This window comes from Gigantopelta aegis, chromosome 9 (genome assembly GCF_016097555.1).
Source record: "Gigantopelta aegis isolate Gae_Host chromosome 9, Gae_host_genome, whole genome shotgun sequence".
Taxonomy (NCBI): Eukaryota; Metazoa; Mollusca; class Gastropoda; order Neomphalida; family Peltospiridae; genus Gigantopelta; species Gigantopelta aegis.
In genome coordinates, this window is record NC_054707.1 from 34,837,076 (window position 1) to 34,852,785 (window position 15,710).

Sequence of the window (15,710 nt, forward strand, 5' to 3'; positions counted from 1 at the left end):
CTTCCGTACTATAATATTGTCTACCAATGCACAAAGCTTATTGGAGACCCTCGTCATTATGAATAAATATCACCAACTGCCATCATGAAGCATTCTAGTCTTGTCACTATCATGTTGGAAAACTGCATAACCAAAGATTTCAGATGTGGGACACATTAACAGCTCCATAATCAATGTGCCTAAAAAGGCGTATTTGTTTACTAACACCCCTGTACATTTTAAAACTATGGCTATTTGGTGTCTAATATATGATAAAGTTCAACCTTTGGTCAACAGAGAGAAAACCTGCTGCCCATCACAAAGGTTATGTCTATCAATAAAGCAGTAGGGAATCTTTTATATGCACTTTGACACTTACAGGACAGTACATACCATGATCTTTGATGAACCAATGATGTGGCACTGGTTGGGATGAGTTGGGAAAAATAGAAGAAAGAAAAAAGAAAAAAAAAGTCTATTGAAGGTATTGGATCCTGTGACCCAACACACCTCAGGCAAGCACTCTACCACTGAGCTACATAAAACCCTTTAGATAGAGAACTTTAAAGTGAAGAATGGCATATTATGGGCAGACATGTAAATTTAACAATCTATTTTAAATGTCTAAATATTAAAAATATTCTCAACATTGTAGATTTAAGATTTAACACAAATGTATGGTAGAATTTTCAAATACCTGTACATGATACCATTGGGAACATGTAGATAAATTTTGCATCCTGAATAAAATGTAACTGATCCATTTCATAGACATTACAATTTTATTGTTTGTAGATCCACACCTGATACAGGTATAAAATAGTTTGTATTTATATTACAATCACAAAACATAACAAAAAAAAGGATTTAGCAAGTCTATGGATTGCTATTAATTTTACTGATTTTCCCATCATGCACAAATTAAAATTTGTTTTGTTTAACGATACCAATAGAGCACATTGCACAAACAAATTAATTCCTGAAAATAATACAAGACCTAAGAATTAACTGAAATGTAGGTAAATAAGTCAATATTGAGAAAACAATAGGATTGGATAACATATTAATGTGCCTATATCCAATTAAGTTTCAAGCACGTCTCTCCTGGGCACAATCTCTGACTTAGCCAGTGACTGGGTCTGGGACAGAATAGGGGGTGGTGTGGGTTAACTGGAAATAGACACAATTCTGGAATAGCAATTAGTGAAAAAGATATATATATGTATTTTTTTAAATTAAAAAGTTAACTAGCCATAAATGAAAAGGAATTGACTGCTCGGCTAAATATTTATATAATTTGGAGCATTTTATTAGGACAGACCAAAAATAAATGAGAGAAAGAAAAGGATCGGACTACTGAATAATATAGAGAAAAAAAAAAGAGAGGTAATTTTGACATAAAAGTTTTAATGAAGGTCTAAAAGTTTAAAGTCCGATCTATATATGTCCATGTGTGTGGACTCGTTAAGGCCATTAAGGTGCACAGCTTGTAGGGACGAGATGGGTGGCATCCCATCAAGAATACCCCTAGAGTGTTGGTTATTATATTTAAAAAAAAGAAAAAAAGTTCAAAAATGCTTTCACCAAGGGAAGTAATTTTGTGCAAGTTAAATAGAAATGGAGCATATATGTAAATCTGAAGTTATCACTTGGTGATCAAATTAATTAGATTCATTAAATCAGGACTATTGTTCTTCAGTTGATCAGAATTGATAAAACTGCCATAGAACAGTTTTTTTTAGGTAACTACACTTTACACAAACTCTCTCTCTCTTTTAATGGCATGGCACAAAGTGAAGTGTAGTAGTCATGGTAGTTTCTTTTAACACATAACATAAATGGCTTGCACTATTTGGACCTGTACTAGAGAACAGTCTAGTGGACGATACTTTTGAATGCTTTTAACCCCAAGCATCATTTGAATAATTGTCTCAAATGGGAAAATAGTATTTCTCTCCAATGCTTTAGTGCTCCAAACTATGTCAAGATAATAAACATTGATCTGAAATAACACTGTACAAACTACACATATTTGTTACGTCTTCATCTTTAAGCATACATTGAGAAATGTTAAAATATGGCTAGATATCAAAATGTTATAAAAATGGTACACATCCATACATGAATATAACACAAAAAGGTATTTATACATGTACAGACTTCGGGCAACGAGGTCGTCTTTTCCAGTAATTTACAGTACGTTTTTATTTTCTCTGAACCACAGAATATCCAAACATTGAAAATGCCATTCGACTCCACTTCTACAAGAATATACAGAACATATGCAACTGTCCTTAATAATGGAACAACGGATATATCATATATATAAATCGCATAACAAATATCTTAACTGCTTTTAACATGGTTAATAGCACACATATACTTTTTTTGTGTCCATCCAATGTTTGCAACTGTCGTATGTTCATCTTGAAACACAGAATTTACAAACAGAAACTTTTTTTTGTGGCCGACACAAGTGACCTTTGTAAACGAAAGAAAAAAGATGTTAAAAAAAAAAAAATTAGATCAGAGAAATCTGAATGCAAAAAGTAAAGTCTGGCTAAAACAATAAATACAAAATGCACGCGCTGACTGATGTGTAGGTAATATTCACCTGCAACCATTGAAGACAGCAATCCTCAACAAGTGATTTTAGGTGTTTTTTTGTTAACACTGTGAGGTACTTCAACAGAATTAAGTGTGGACTGTAGACCAAGGATGTCTGGGCCATCTGCAGGAAGAAGAATCCACACTCGAAAAAAGTTAACCATCACATACATTTAAATAATGCAGGAACCCAATCAGATGAGCGATTCACGCTTGTTCAAGCAACGTGCATGGAGAATAAACTTTGACTCCTTTTTAAAGATCCAACTGGGTAGGCAATGTGATAATTTATTTTTCTAGCAAGTTCACAAACTAAAGCATGGATCACTTTAAGCACCGTTCGAAAAACACGGAACCTATGTGTCCACCACGCATGGATTTAGAAACATTCTGTTCAAAGAGACGACGATTTGATTGTAAAACTTCGGCAGCTTCCTTGTTTAATGGATCCTCTGGATTGGGTTCCTGAAGGAGAAAGAAGCCAAACATTCAGCATTTTATTTAGCACAAGTATTCCTGAGTGAACTGCTAAAGCAATACATGTCCCTACCAAGTCCAACTAATGTTCGTATCCATGGGCCGTAACTCTGACAAAATGAGTAAATCAACATGGTTTGTAACAGTATAAAGCTATATACAAAATTTCAGCTCAATATCTAGAGGCATTGTGAAAACAAATTCTGGAAAACTATATGTGGGACAGATGGACAGACAGTAAGAAAGACAGACAGAAGGATGAAGACATAAGCTATAGTCCCCTCTGGTTGGACTGGCAGAGGTCTAAGAACCCACTGTCTTGTTTTTCTACAGTTTAGCTATTTAAAATAAAACTACATCCTTAATAAACTGAAGAGTTTCCACATTACGGCAACTGTCCTGAGTTTCCTACCAGTTGAGACGTTTCTGACCATTTTTAGCAACTAAAAGTTCACATTAAATACATTTTCTTGTTTCAAAGATCATATCCGTATATTCAATTTGTTTCTGATCATCTTAATGTTTGTAGTAGCTCATACTTCAGTTTATCTTTTTAATGTACATATATTGTCTATATATTTTTTGTACATACGAGTACAACATGGTTATCCCCTAATTAACACTATTAAAACACTAGACATCTGTCATAGCATCCTATTTTTACCAGCAGGGCTCAAACTTAATGATGGCACCGATGGCAAATGACATAGCTGTGATATCAACTGACATAGGTCTGGGCTTTTACTGATGGCAGTTTTCTCTGCTGGACCAAAAGAGATTTAAAAAAATTATAATAATATTGTTTATTTTTTGCAAAATTTATGGTTTAAAACTGCTGTATATGAGCGTTTTACATGGGACAAAAACCTTTCAAAATTGCTGTAGGTAACAAACTGTTACGTTTGAGCCTCTGCCAGCCATTAGAAAAACATTTGCTAAGACAAGTAGTAGTAGTAGTAGTATTGCATTCACTTACCAAAAACAAATACTGTAATCCATATACTATGGAGTTTATTGTAAGAACGGGCTTCCAGTCTTCTCTGCAAAAATAATGTCAAATTAATACATAATATGAATGGCATTAACTCCATACTTGTAGAGACAGCAACAAATATAAACATCTGTCAAGCTCATTTAAGAATATTAGTAAAAAAAGGCAGACAAGAAAGAATAAGATGTAAATTATTTTGAGAAAATTACTTTTTGTGACTTCTACCCAGTTGCTTTATTAAGCAGCTGAATGATTTAGTTATTTAAGGTCGGTGTTTCAGGGAGATATTTCTAAGGTATCTGACTATATTATTTCGATGTATATTTTAAAATACCACAATTAATACACTAACATATTTGTACCCATTTATCAGTTACTACCTTTTACAGCATACAAAAAGAAAGACTTTCAATAGAACTTTTATTATCACTGCAACATCTTATCTACAGTAGAAAAAGAACCACTGATAAATTTTAAACTTTGGCTATTTGGTGTCTTAACTTACAAATGTAGTTGACACCCATTAGCCGATATATTTTTGTGCTGTGGTGTCGTTAAAGATTCATTCATTCATTCATTCATTCATTCATTATACTGACATGTGGTCTCAGAATTTTAAATCTCACTAATGTGGACACAGTGTGTTTTTTCAATCTGATCCGAGTACTCTGAGATCACTACTCTGAGATCACGTTAGTGTAGTAATGTTATCAACAGCCGGTAAAGAGTTGTAGATATTCAGAAATGCATTTCCAGTTATTTTAATCTAATTACAGCTTAACACTTCACTGGTTTTGTGGTCAGCTTGTTTGTATTTAATTTGGGCTTGCTTATTATGGGTACAACGTTTATCGCCTCAACTTTGATACAATCTAAAGTGCTGAGTCTATAGAGTGAAAGAAAACATGTTTCCACCACATAAATTACTCCTACAAAACAGCAGTAAGGGATCTTTTTTATGTTCTTCCCATATATGATGACATTTGATGTAACAGTCATGGTGCACTGTGCACGAAACTGACTAGTGCACAGAGGATGATCAATCCTACAATCCAGTACACCAAAAGCTAGCACCCTGACATCTGAGCTACATTCTGCTCTCGGAAGAAACCCACCACTGACACTTACTAACATGACCAGGCTACAAATTATGGTACAAATAAAACAAATGGCGTAAAATATTTAATTATTTCTTGTTCTTTTGGGGTTGTTGTTTGGGGTTTTTTGTATCACTACATGGCAAATGTGTTATATTAACTTAAAATAGTACTTTGAAGATGTATGGGTAAATGAAACAATAAACGAAATCAACAGAATAGCACACATCCCACTGTTTGATATACCATAGCGTACAAACCAATGTGTGACAGTGTGTACGTGTGTGTAAAGGGGCTGTCCCATGCTCTATCAAATGGCTAATCAAATATTGTACCACAATTCCTGTTACATGCCAACAAGACTCAAATTGAAGTTGAAGAGTCATTACCTGAGAATATTAAGGCAAACATTTCCTTCTAAGTCTATGTTGGGGTGATAAACCATCGTTTCACATTTGACCTTTGGTGGATCATGAGGGTAACCTTGTCCTACTTTGAAACTGAACACAAATCTACCACCTCTGTAAAAACCCTGAAAAGAAAAATAATTGTTACAGTGTTATGTCCGTTTAAGACAACTAGAACACCAATTTCTGGACTCAACATCTTAGTATCTAAATAAAAAGTGTCATATTTGTTTTTTGATATTTGGCAAAGACAAAAAAGAACAAAAATAAGTTCTGCCATTTTAAATAATAGTGATATAATATAGATACATGTATGTAAACATATGAATAATTAACAGTGTCTTCAATACACATGTGCATTTAAATTATTAGAAATTCATTAGTGTAATATTCAATAATTAATGTTAACGTATGCTACTTATTATAGCATCTTACCAATGCAATTAACTGCTCAAATATAGAAATTCTGACAGATCATTAGCATGTGCCAGAATATTTCTTGTCGGATCTGAGATCAAAACAGGTGGCCAATGCTTCTGTTACTTAACGGAACTACATGTATTTATAAAGCTGAACATTGGTTGATAAAAAAACTTAATTTTGTGTATTAGGGCACAATATTTCATGAGAACTGTTGTTCTGTTCGCGTGTCGGTTAGGCAACTTCAAACTCACATGAATTGCAAATCGGCTATGTGGTGAAAAAATTACATCCTAAAATTATAAGTACCATATATCAGTACTTAGTCAATTTGAAAATCAGTTTAAAAAAAAATATATATTTGAACCACCAATGTAGCAAAGAACCGTAGTTCAAGTGTTTTACAATTAGGTAGGTCTAACTCATTGGGTACGTGAATATAGTTCATGTAACCAAACAATCGGTTACCTAATTAAAAATCACGTGAACCAACTTCTGGTTACCTAAGATTTTGAAATATTGTCCCCTGTATTATTAATAAAAAATATAAAGGCTGTCTATTTTATCAATCAGATTCAGTTTAGTTGTGTACAAAGAAAAATTCTGTACATAAATAGTCCACTTTACTGCAACCGACATATCAACCAAATGATACACTTAGTGAGCATTGATCAGTACTCAAGAAATATGGTTATGGGTAACCACATAGGACCAAGATTAATGTTTTGGAATCAAGTTATATCTTCTTGGACTAAACATTTAACAGTAACAACACTGTGCATACATCAACTTTTTATAAAAAAATAGGTTCACCTCATCTGGACAAATATTGAGTTTAAAATTCAACAAGTCATCTGGATCTGGAAAATCAACTTGGCAAGTCTTTGGAAGATTCAGTTCAGTTATGTCTGAAATAACAATCAATCTCCATTACATACATTGTAAAAATATAGAAAAACATTCCTCCAGATGTATATATAATATATATGTATACATGTACTGATGTTCTGGCAATTCCTGATCACTTCACCAAAACTTGTTAATTGTATTGATCACACCCAAAATATATCACACCCAATTCTACAAAGAAAAGCTTAACTTTCTTAATTAATGCATATATATGCAGACCTCGGTAAAGTTTGACGCTAATAAGCCACTTATTTGGAATTTGCTAAATTTTACAATCACTAATAGTAATATATTATGATTTACAGTATTCCCCCATTTTATCTACCGTTCTACATCTTCTTCTGCTTGCTGAAATTATACAAATTTGTACAATTTGCACTCATTTGAATGCTGGTTAACTCGCCCAAACTGTTTAATCAACTCACAATAATATATAACTGTTCAGAAACAGTCATTTACGATAGCCTAGACAACTGCACAATTTTATGTCTTTATGATGGGAGGTCCTAATATTGGATTAATTACTAACATCTTTTATTAATGATGATTGTTTAGTACAGATTAATCTTGTATTTTATTCTCGCAGTTTGGTAGTATATTGGCATTTACAAACTTAAGATTTTTACAATGAACTGTCAAGCCTACTTTAAATTAAGTTGTTTATAACTCTGTATATACCCCTAATTATTTCCAGGGCTCACCCTGCCCACTGCCAGATTGCTAATAAAAGTTTGTATAAATTACTCCTTTTTTAATAGTGTTCAAGGAAATACTCTACATATTTCAGAAATTGGCTGAAACTAAAGTCTTTCCAGTGTGAACCCTGTATTTCTTTTGTACAGTTGAGATTAAAAACAGTCTCGATAGACGACACTGTCTTGGGATCAATGCTTTATCATGTAGGCCAAGTGATTTTCTGTTTTAAAAAAAGCTCTTTTCCGTTTCATTTTTTTTTTTTAATTCTGTTTCGTTTCCGTTTCAGAATACAATATGTAATTAACAATTTAACTAACAAAACTTGAGAAATTAAGGAGAAAATGTTATTTATTCATGATTCTTCTGGTACATATTATAATTATAATGACTTGAACAACCAACCAACTTCACAGAAAGCGACACAGTAACAATGCGTCGCGACACAGTAGCAATGCATTGCTATTTGTCGTTAAATCAATGTATACGTTAGCAGCGAAAAATCGCATCAGGAGCAAAGGTCACAATTATAACTATATAATTTATAAAGCATAATTGTTCAACTAATTACACTGTTTTATTCAAAGAGGCTCAGGGTTGACAACTGTAAAACTTTTTATTTTTATCACCGCTTTGACAATATGCATAGTATCCGCCCCTGCGCGTGCTGTAACCTCACTGTGGTGCAGGGGTGTAACATTCTCTTTGAGAATGGCCAATATAGCACAAAATAAAAAATTTGAGTAAAAGTCAGTATCTATCTGTGATATTTGTATTTGTGCACAGTTCTTTACACTGTTTTTATATCAATCTTGAATTCTTATATTGATGTTGATCATCACTTTATTTGTTTGCATTACCATAGTATGACACCCAATAGCCGATGTATTTTTCATGCTGGGGACGTTAAACATTCATTCATTCATTCATGCATAGTATCCGTATGCCACAATGGAAATACAGTAACATTGCTACGTTCAGCCAGTCGTTTTCGCTAAAGGTTTACAAACTATTTTGACTGGTTCCCGAAGTTGTTATTCGGTTTAATGTAAGGCGTAAAAATTAGTCTTCCAAGACAAGCATTGGTGTCTTGTTGTGAACAGCTAGCTGAACTTACTCCTGGCAAAAAACTGTCCCTTCTGCGTGGGCACAACAGATTAAGCAGTAAACCCGGTAAATAAGACACTACGTGTGTGCAGGGAACAAAAATCAGTTTTACAATGTTTTACAATGTGTGACAATAGTAAAACGGCAATACTTTTTTAAACTTCACTAAAACTCGTAATTCCGTTTCCAAAAGTAAATTCTGTTTAACAATGGGAATTTCGTGAATTTCATCCATTTTCCGCGATCGCGGAAGATCATTGGGTCTAGCATTGGCAAAGCACAAAACAGTAAATATTGTCACAGATTGTGCACAGATTTCATTCATGCAGTCCTGTTATTTAAAAAAAATAACCCATCAATTCCCCACCCCCAACAATTTCATAATTTGGGCCATGTTGTTGCTGTTGATTTCAGCGTCATGTTAAATGCTTGTTGTGATTTCTGCTTGTAAAATACCTAAGCTAAGAATGCTGACGTCACAGTATATTCATTTATAAAAAAAGAAAAAAAAGGTAATAAAATAAATTTTTACAATGTTTTTAAAATCCAGCTAACTTATTAAATGTCACCTCACAGTTTTACAAATATATATCTAGCATTATCTAACAAATATGATTATTGTAAACTAATTCAGTGTACGTGTAACTGCAATTTGTATAAATACTGCATGTTCATTTCCCGCGATCACGATCTGCATGCGTGCTCACGACCATAGGTACAAAATTAACAAAGACAAAGGAAATAACCGAAACTGCAGTTAGGTATTCATTGATGCAAACAACTATTGCTTTTCTACAAATTTACATCAAGATTTACTTCTGTGTAACTGTACTGTTTAATGTTCGCAACGATGTCTCTTGACACGTGGGTGTCAGCCGACTCTGAAGCGTGATGTATATTACGCCAAGAGCTTTCCTCAGTTCAGCCAATGAACCTTCTTCCTAATGTTCGCGAACTATTTGATTGGTGTCTGTCGTGTCCATTTGGTTTAACGTGAAGCACACAAACCAGTGTAGCGAACGTTTTGTTTTCGCTCGGTCTGGCTGAACTCAGCCCTTGGGATAACCTGTACCACGTGACCAGCACAAGCCCGCCGACAATTAAAACGGTGCGATCAATGGACCTCAAAGTGAACATCTAAAGAATTGCAGAGATACCAAATGGAAGTGTGATAATGTGTGGTGAATGACGTTACGGATCACAGCTCCATTGTTTTGTATACATGTTACAAATTAAGCCGACACGGTCCTGCAGTTAAGGCGCTTACCAGACATGAAGGCGCTTACTTGGCTGGCTAAGGGAGCACGGGCTGTGTCGGCTTATCACTCTAGGGAAACCCCTGCCTTAACCTAAACGTCCCGAAACGAAGTGTCATGTCGGATTGATAAATTGCTGATCCATTTATCTTTGAAAATAGTTTCCGCTGTTCGAATAATTTGTTTTTGTTCTACAGTCGGTGACCTAAACATTGGAGTTGATCCCAGAAAAAACATGCAAAAGTTCTTTATCGTACTTTATCGTAGTAAAAACACTCGCGGATATAGCCTCCTGACTTATTGTTGTAGTATGAAGTATTTTCCTCCTTCCTAGTTGTGACTCAGATTCCACTTCGGCACAAAGAGCAAGCAAATGATATCACGTACAACATGCACAATTGTCATTCTTAATGGTGACCATATAGTTAGCGGTATCTATCAGTATAATGCATTATTATTACTTAGTTACTATAGTACAATACTACGACATGGCCAACTATCGTACTTTACACGCATATAATGTGTCACAGCATGCCCCGTCTATCAGTCTAATAACTCGGGCCGAGTTGTCTGGTCCCCATAATGATGATACACAGATTTAATTTTAAAATAAATATATAAAGTTCAGTGTAATGAAAGAAAACAGTGAAATGGGTTGGATCTCAGAAATTGTAAATTGATCTACACAATGATCTTCAAATATCATCAAACTACTATTGATTAATACGTATCCACATAATCCAGTCATGGTGACCGTGTCATGCTATATTTGTGGTGACCTTTCTGAATTCGGAGTTGAGCAGCAGACGATCTTTTCCCTCTATCCGGGGCACTTTCTCCATCCTTCTTTTGTTGTTTAAGAGAAAATAGCTTAATCATTGTTTTAAGCTAGTGATATCACAGACAATCTTGTAAAATATATAGAAATATAACTTTTTTCTGTCAATTTGGTTACGTTATATTACTAACTTCCGCCAAAGTGGGAATTCTGAACGCAAAGCTAAAAATAAATTTGGTATACGAATAATTATCTTGAAAGAACAATTGAAAAAATAAACACAAAATGATATAATAACAGAAATAAAAGCGGTCAGAATTTAATATATAAACCGAAAATAATCAACAAAAGTACGGGTATATTGTTACGAAACTGAGGTTGAACTTTAATAATACTTCTGTTTTATTCTACACCCTACAAAACAAAGCACCATTCATTATTAACGACCGGTGATAAAATGTCTTTAGTAGTGAGGCTGCTAACAAAAATATTGTGCACTTTTGATTAAAACCATGAAATTTGGCACATACATAACTTGACCCATTACAAACATTTTCAGATAGGGACCCCCAAATCAACAGCGCCCCCTGATGGCCGGGGAGGAACTACATACGTCCACGTTTCCATGTAGGAAATTCTTAGTACCCGGTAATTTAGACGTATCTGCATTCAAATGCATAGTTCTCACCCAGTATTAATGCTACATCAATTCTAAATGTAATTTTGAATATCTGAGACGAATGAAGATGCAGATTTGTGGAGGTTCAGTGGTGAGCAATATGTTCATACCCAGGCCTTGCATTTTAAGGTGCGCGGGTGCGATCGCGCTTGTACAGCGCACGTAATTTCAATCTGACGAGTGTGAAAAGCAGCGCACGTTACACTCAACAAACGGTGCACGTAAAATAGATGGGTATATTTATTTCCACTATTTACAAAAATCAACAGTTTCCATAACTCATTTAGCTGATAGGAAGGTCCTTTTATTAAAACAATACAAATTAAAAACATTGCAGTGGCTTCCATGCAGTCGTTAAACTGGTATTTCTCTTTGTTGAACAAATCGGGAAATACTGGTTTAATAGACAATTTTGTAGACGTACAAGTCAAAATCAAATAGGAGCTACACTGTTTACTTTATTTATTTTAGAGAGTGATTTTTCACTCTCCTTAGCATATTGAGGTGTGCGATTTTCCACTCGGCTATAATTTTCAAAAAACAAGGACTGCATCATGTCATGAAGCAATGATATGTAACATGCACACCAATCATAAATCATGACACTTGATACAGATATCATGACGCATTACTAACTGCCTGCCTCCCCCATCCCCCACCCCACCTCGTGGAGGAAGTTCTTTAAAATTGTAATAGTTTACATATAATACAGGTCTGCATTTAAAGCCGCACACCCTAGTTCCATCCAGCGAAAATAAATTATAATTTGGTTAATCTACAAACCTGTAACACACTTAGATCACGTTTTTATCAAATGGAGTGAAAAAGCAGGTTTTATATCGATAAATACCATGGGTATCCTCATGTCCCAATTGCTTGAAATAATTTTGAAAGTTAGTAGTCTGATGTCACCGGTAGATGTCGCTCGAAGCACAACAATGCCTACGTCACGACAAATTTCACAGACTTGGGGTGCGTTCGTTTCACCTCTCCTGGACATGTTCCAACTGTTCTGTCCTGGTTGTATCCCCTCTCCAGATATTGTAAGACTTAGCAAAATTATTGGTTTTAAGGGTTTGTAACGTTTTGTATTGAGACACTTACTTGTCTGAACTTTATTGTTACTGAAAATGTTCACGAACTGTGAAGAAAAATCTCACAAATGAACAACAACAAATCGGATGTTGATTGCGCGAACCGTGCACGAGAAAACAAACCGAACCAAAATGATAACGGTCACGTGATATACCAACGTCTGTGACACTGAAATGGAAATATCCCCTCTAAAAATAGATTGGACCTCGCTTTCTTAACGGTTTTTTCTCGACAACACGTCTTGTGAAAAAATGCAAAAAATGCATTTCGTGGTTTTACAAACATCAGGATTACCAAAAAGCACTTCAGGTGAATGGAAATGTGTATTCTAAGTAATAAAATGTAAGTAAAGTGCAATTTTATTTGTGAAAAATGGGGTTTAATAGCGAAAAACAACGCCGTAATGGTTAACAAATAAACGTAACTAGGGTGTGTCCCTTTAAATGTCTCTTATTCAATGGGTATTAAAGTTACATCAAATTTAAATAATTATGGATAGTTAAAGAGGGGCATGTTTGAAACGGGTAGGGGACATTAGTGTGGAAACACAGTAATCAGTTTCAGGTTAACCTATACGTCACAGAGCAATCAGTTTCGATTGTTGTTGGGGGTTTTCATCATTGGATAGTATAGCAGTGGCGACCTGGTCAACGTTTTGGAATAGTCAGTCGTAGGTCTTTAAATTGTTATCACATGTATGTGTGTTATTAGTATGTGTTAGTAAAAATAACAAATAATGTTTTCACCAACGGGTGTGCAAGAAAAACATATCCCATGCAATTATTAAAAACAATACATGTAAATCAATTACATATTCAAATCACACTCAACACTATTTGTGTGTGCTAGAAATTTATTAGTAATTAAGACTAGAAAATAATTTGCATAACCTTTCTCTGAAAACTACAACAAAATGTTAAAATAAACTTCTATCGTTCAAAGAAGGAATGCAAATGGAATTTACTGAAGGAATGTGAAAACGGATACATAGTGAATACATAATGTCAATGTAAACGTGCATGCTCATGAATAACGTTACGGGGAAAACTTAGTCATGTTCGATTTTATAAACGTGCATGCTCATGAATAACGTTACGGGGAAAACTTAGTCATGTTCGATTTGATAAAATACCGACATGGACCAGGAACATGTACAATAGTGATTAATATACATATCACGGAAATCCGCGAGTTATACTTTTAACTGTATGACTGTGTTCTTAGCAATCTGACTAAAATTAGCTCTACTGGTATATACCAGTAGATCTAACAGCATTGCATGGACTCCCATGTCCAGGTGACATTTCATCTATAAATAACAATTTACAGGAACTGGGACGGGAACTCTATTTACGTGCCCATATCCAATAAAGGTTCAGGCACGCCTACCACGGATCCATCCTCTGACAAGGCCAGTGGGTGGTTCCGGGGCAGGAAGGGGTGGGGGATAGGGGAGGAAATAACAATTTAAATATCGACCAATTACACTTCGCCTTTTATAGCGTTATTCGGGAGCATACAAATTCTAAAAATGTCGGGCGAGACTATTTATGCAATAGGTGAACTTGTTGGTCTATTTCAACATTAAAAAAAAAAAACAGGGGGAAAAGTGCAGTAATAAACTCTGGATTGTATACTGGTATAAACAGATTTTATGGCTATACCATGACGTTTTTTGTTTTTTCGTTTTGAAACGAATTTTATATAAAATTTTACATTGAAATTAGTTTCCGGCATACTTCGTAATTCACCCGAATCATTTCGTATACCCTCGGCATAATCCCGAATGTTTTCAAATTCTTTTCAAATCACTGGCATGATTTTGCAAGTAAAGTTTTGATTGGTCAACTAGACATGAGCGCCAACGGGCTGCTGTTAAATCCACATGTAATAGTGGAGCTAATTTTAATTAAATTGGTGTTCTTAGGTGCATTTTACGTGCATTTTAGGAGCGAAAGCGGGTTTCCTGTCTGATTCTACATTTTACCTTTCGGCAAGACAAGAAATATGAATAAACAAAAAACGTTTTTATACACTCTGTTAACTATTTAATATATATATATACACATACATTTATATTTGAACAAAGAATTTAGCATTTAATTAAATTAAATTTATTTATGAGTACATATTCATGTAGATCCGATATTTCACACCTATGATGTTCAAATATGACATGGGGACGATTGCATGCTTATATTTGTATAATTTTAACTTCTTGTCACACATCGTGATAATTCAGTAAGTGTATTTTAAAAGGTGTACGTCTCATAAGCGTACGAGACAGGGGGGCGGGTGGGGGCAACTGCCCCCTAGTGCTAGAGCAAAATTTCGAATTCGAGCAAAAATGATACAGATATTCGGGCAATATGTGGTAATAATGCTAATATGAATAAATGTTATGCAGATTCGGGCATTTTTATTTAATTCGGGCAAAAGCCAACCTGCCCCCCCCCCCCACCCCCTCTACAAAAATGGAAGCCCGTACGCCTATGGTAGGGCTGGATCTAGCGTGAGATGTTTGGGTCGTAGGATCGAATCACCTGAGTCGACCTATTCTCTGATTGCTTTTTTACCTGTCCCAACTAGTGCACTACGACTGGTATATCAAAACGCTATTTGTGGGTAAGTGCATATAAAAGATCCCTTGCTGCTAATGAATATATGTAGAGGGTTTCCTTTAAGACAATTATCGAAACTTACCAAATGTTTGATATCCAACAACCGATGATTAATCAACCAATGCTCTAGTGGTGTCGTTAAACAAAACAAAATTTCACTTTCTAAAAGGTAAAAACAGACTTTTGAGTTTTTGTAGACACTAGGGCAACCAAGAACATACCAGATGTACCAACAATAAATAGTCTAATAAAACACAAAACAAACAAAAATATAACTGTAAGTTTCAGTCTGATAATGTGCAATGTATCTTTGACGAAACAGTCGTGTTCAGTTTAAATATTTTCCTATGCGTCGGGGAACTGTTTAGTTCTATTTTTAAACAAAACCGACCGAAGTAACGACAACATAGTTATACTTAGCAATATAAACAATTATCAATAGAAAGAAAGAAATGTTTTATTTAACGACGCACTCAACACATTTTATTTACGGTTATATGGCGTCAGACATAAGTTTAAGGACCACACAGATAGAAAGAGGAAACCCGCTGTCGCCATTTCATGGGGTACTCTTTTCGATTAGCAGCAAGGGTT

General features: G+C 34.8%; 1 protein-coding gene across 1 annotated transcript; it reads right to left on the bottom strand.

Annotated features, from left to right (window-relative positions):
- Positions 1-1,310: 1,310 nt before the first annotated feature.
- Positions 1,311-10,927, bottom strand: LOC121381069 (NEDD8-conjugating enzyme Ubc12). The gene is made up of 5 exons (XM_041510159.1): positions 10,723-10,927; positions 6,792-6,886; positions 5,541-5,683; positions 4,040-4,103; positions 1,311-3,051 (listed from the first exon to the last, which is right to left on the bottom strand). The coding sequence occupies exons 1-5, from the start codon at positions 10,820-10,822 to the stop codon at positions 2,911-2,913; spliced, it is 543 nt and encodes a 180-aa protein (XP_041366093.1). The 5' UTR covers positions 10,823-10,927; the 3' UTR covers positions 1,311-2,910.
- Between the last annotated feature and the right edge of the window lie 4,783 nt (positions 10,928-15,710).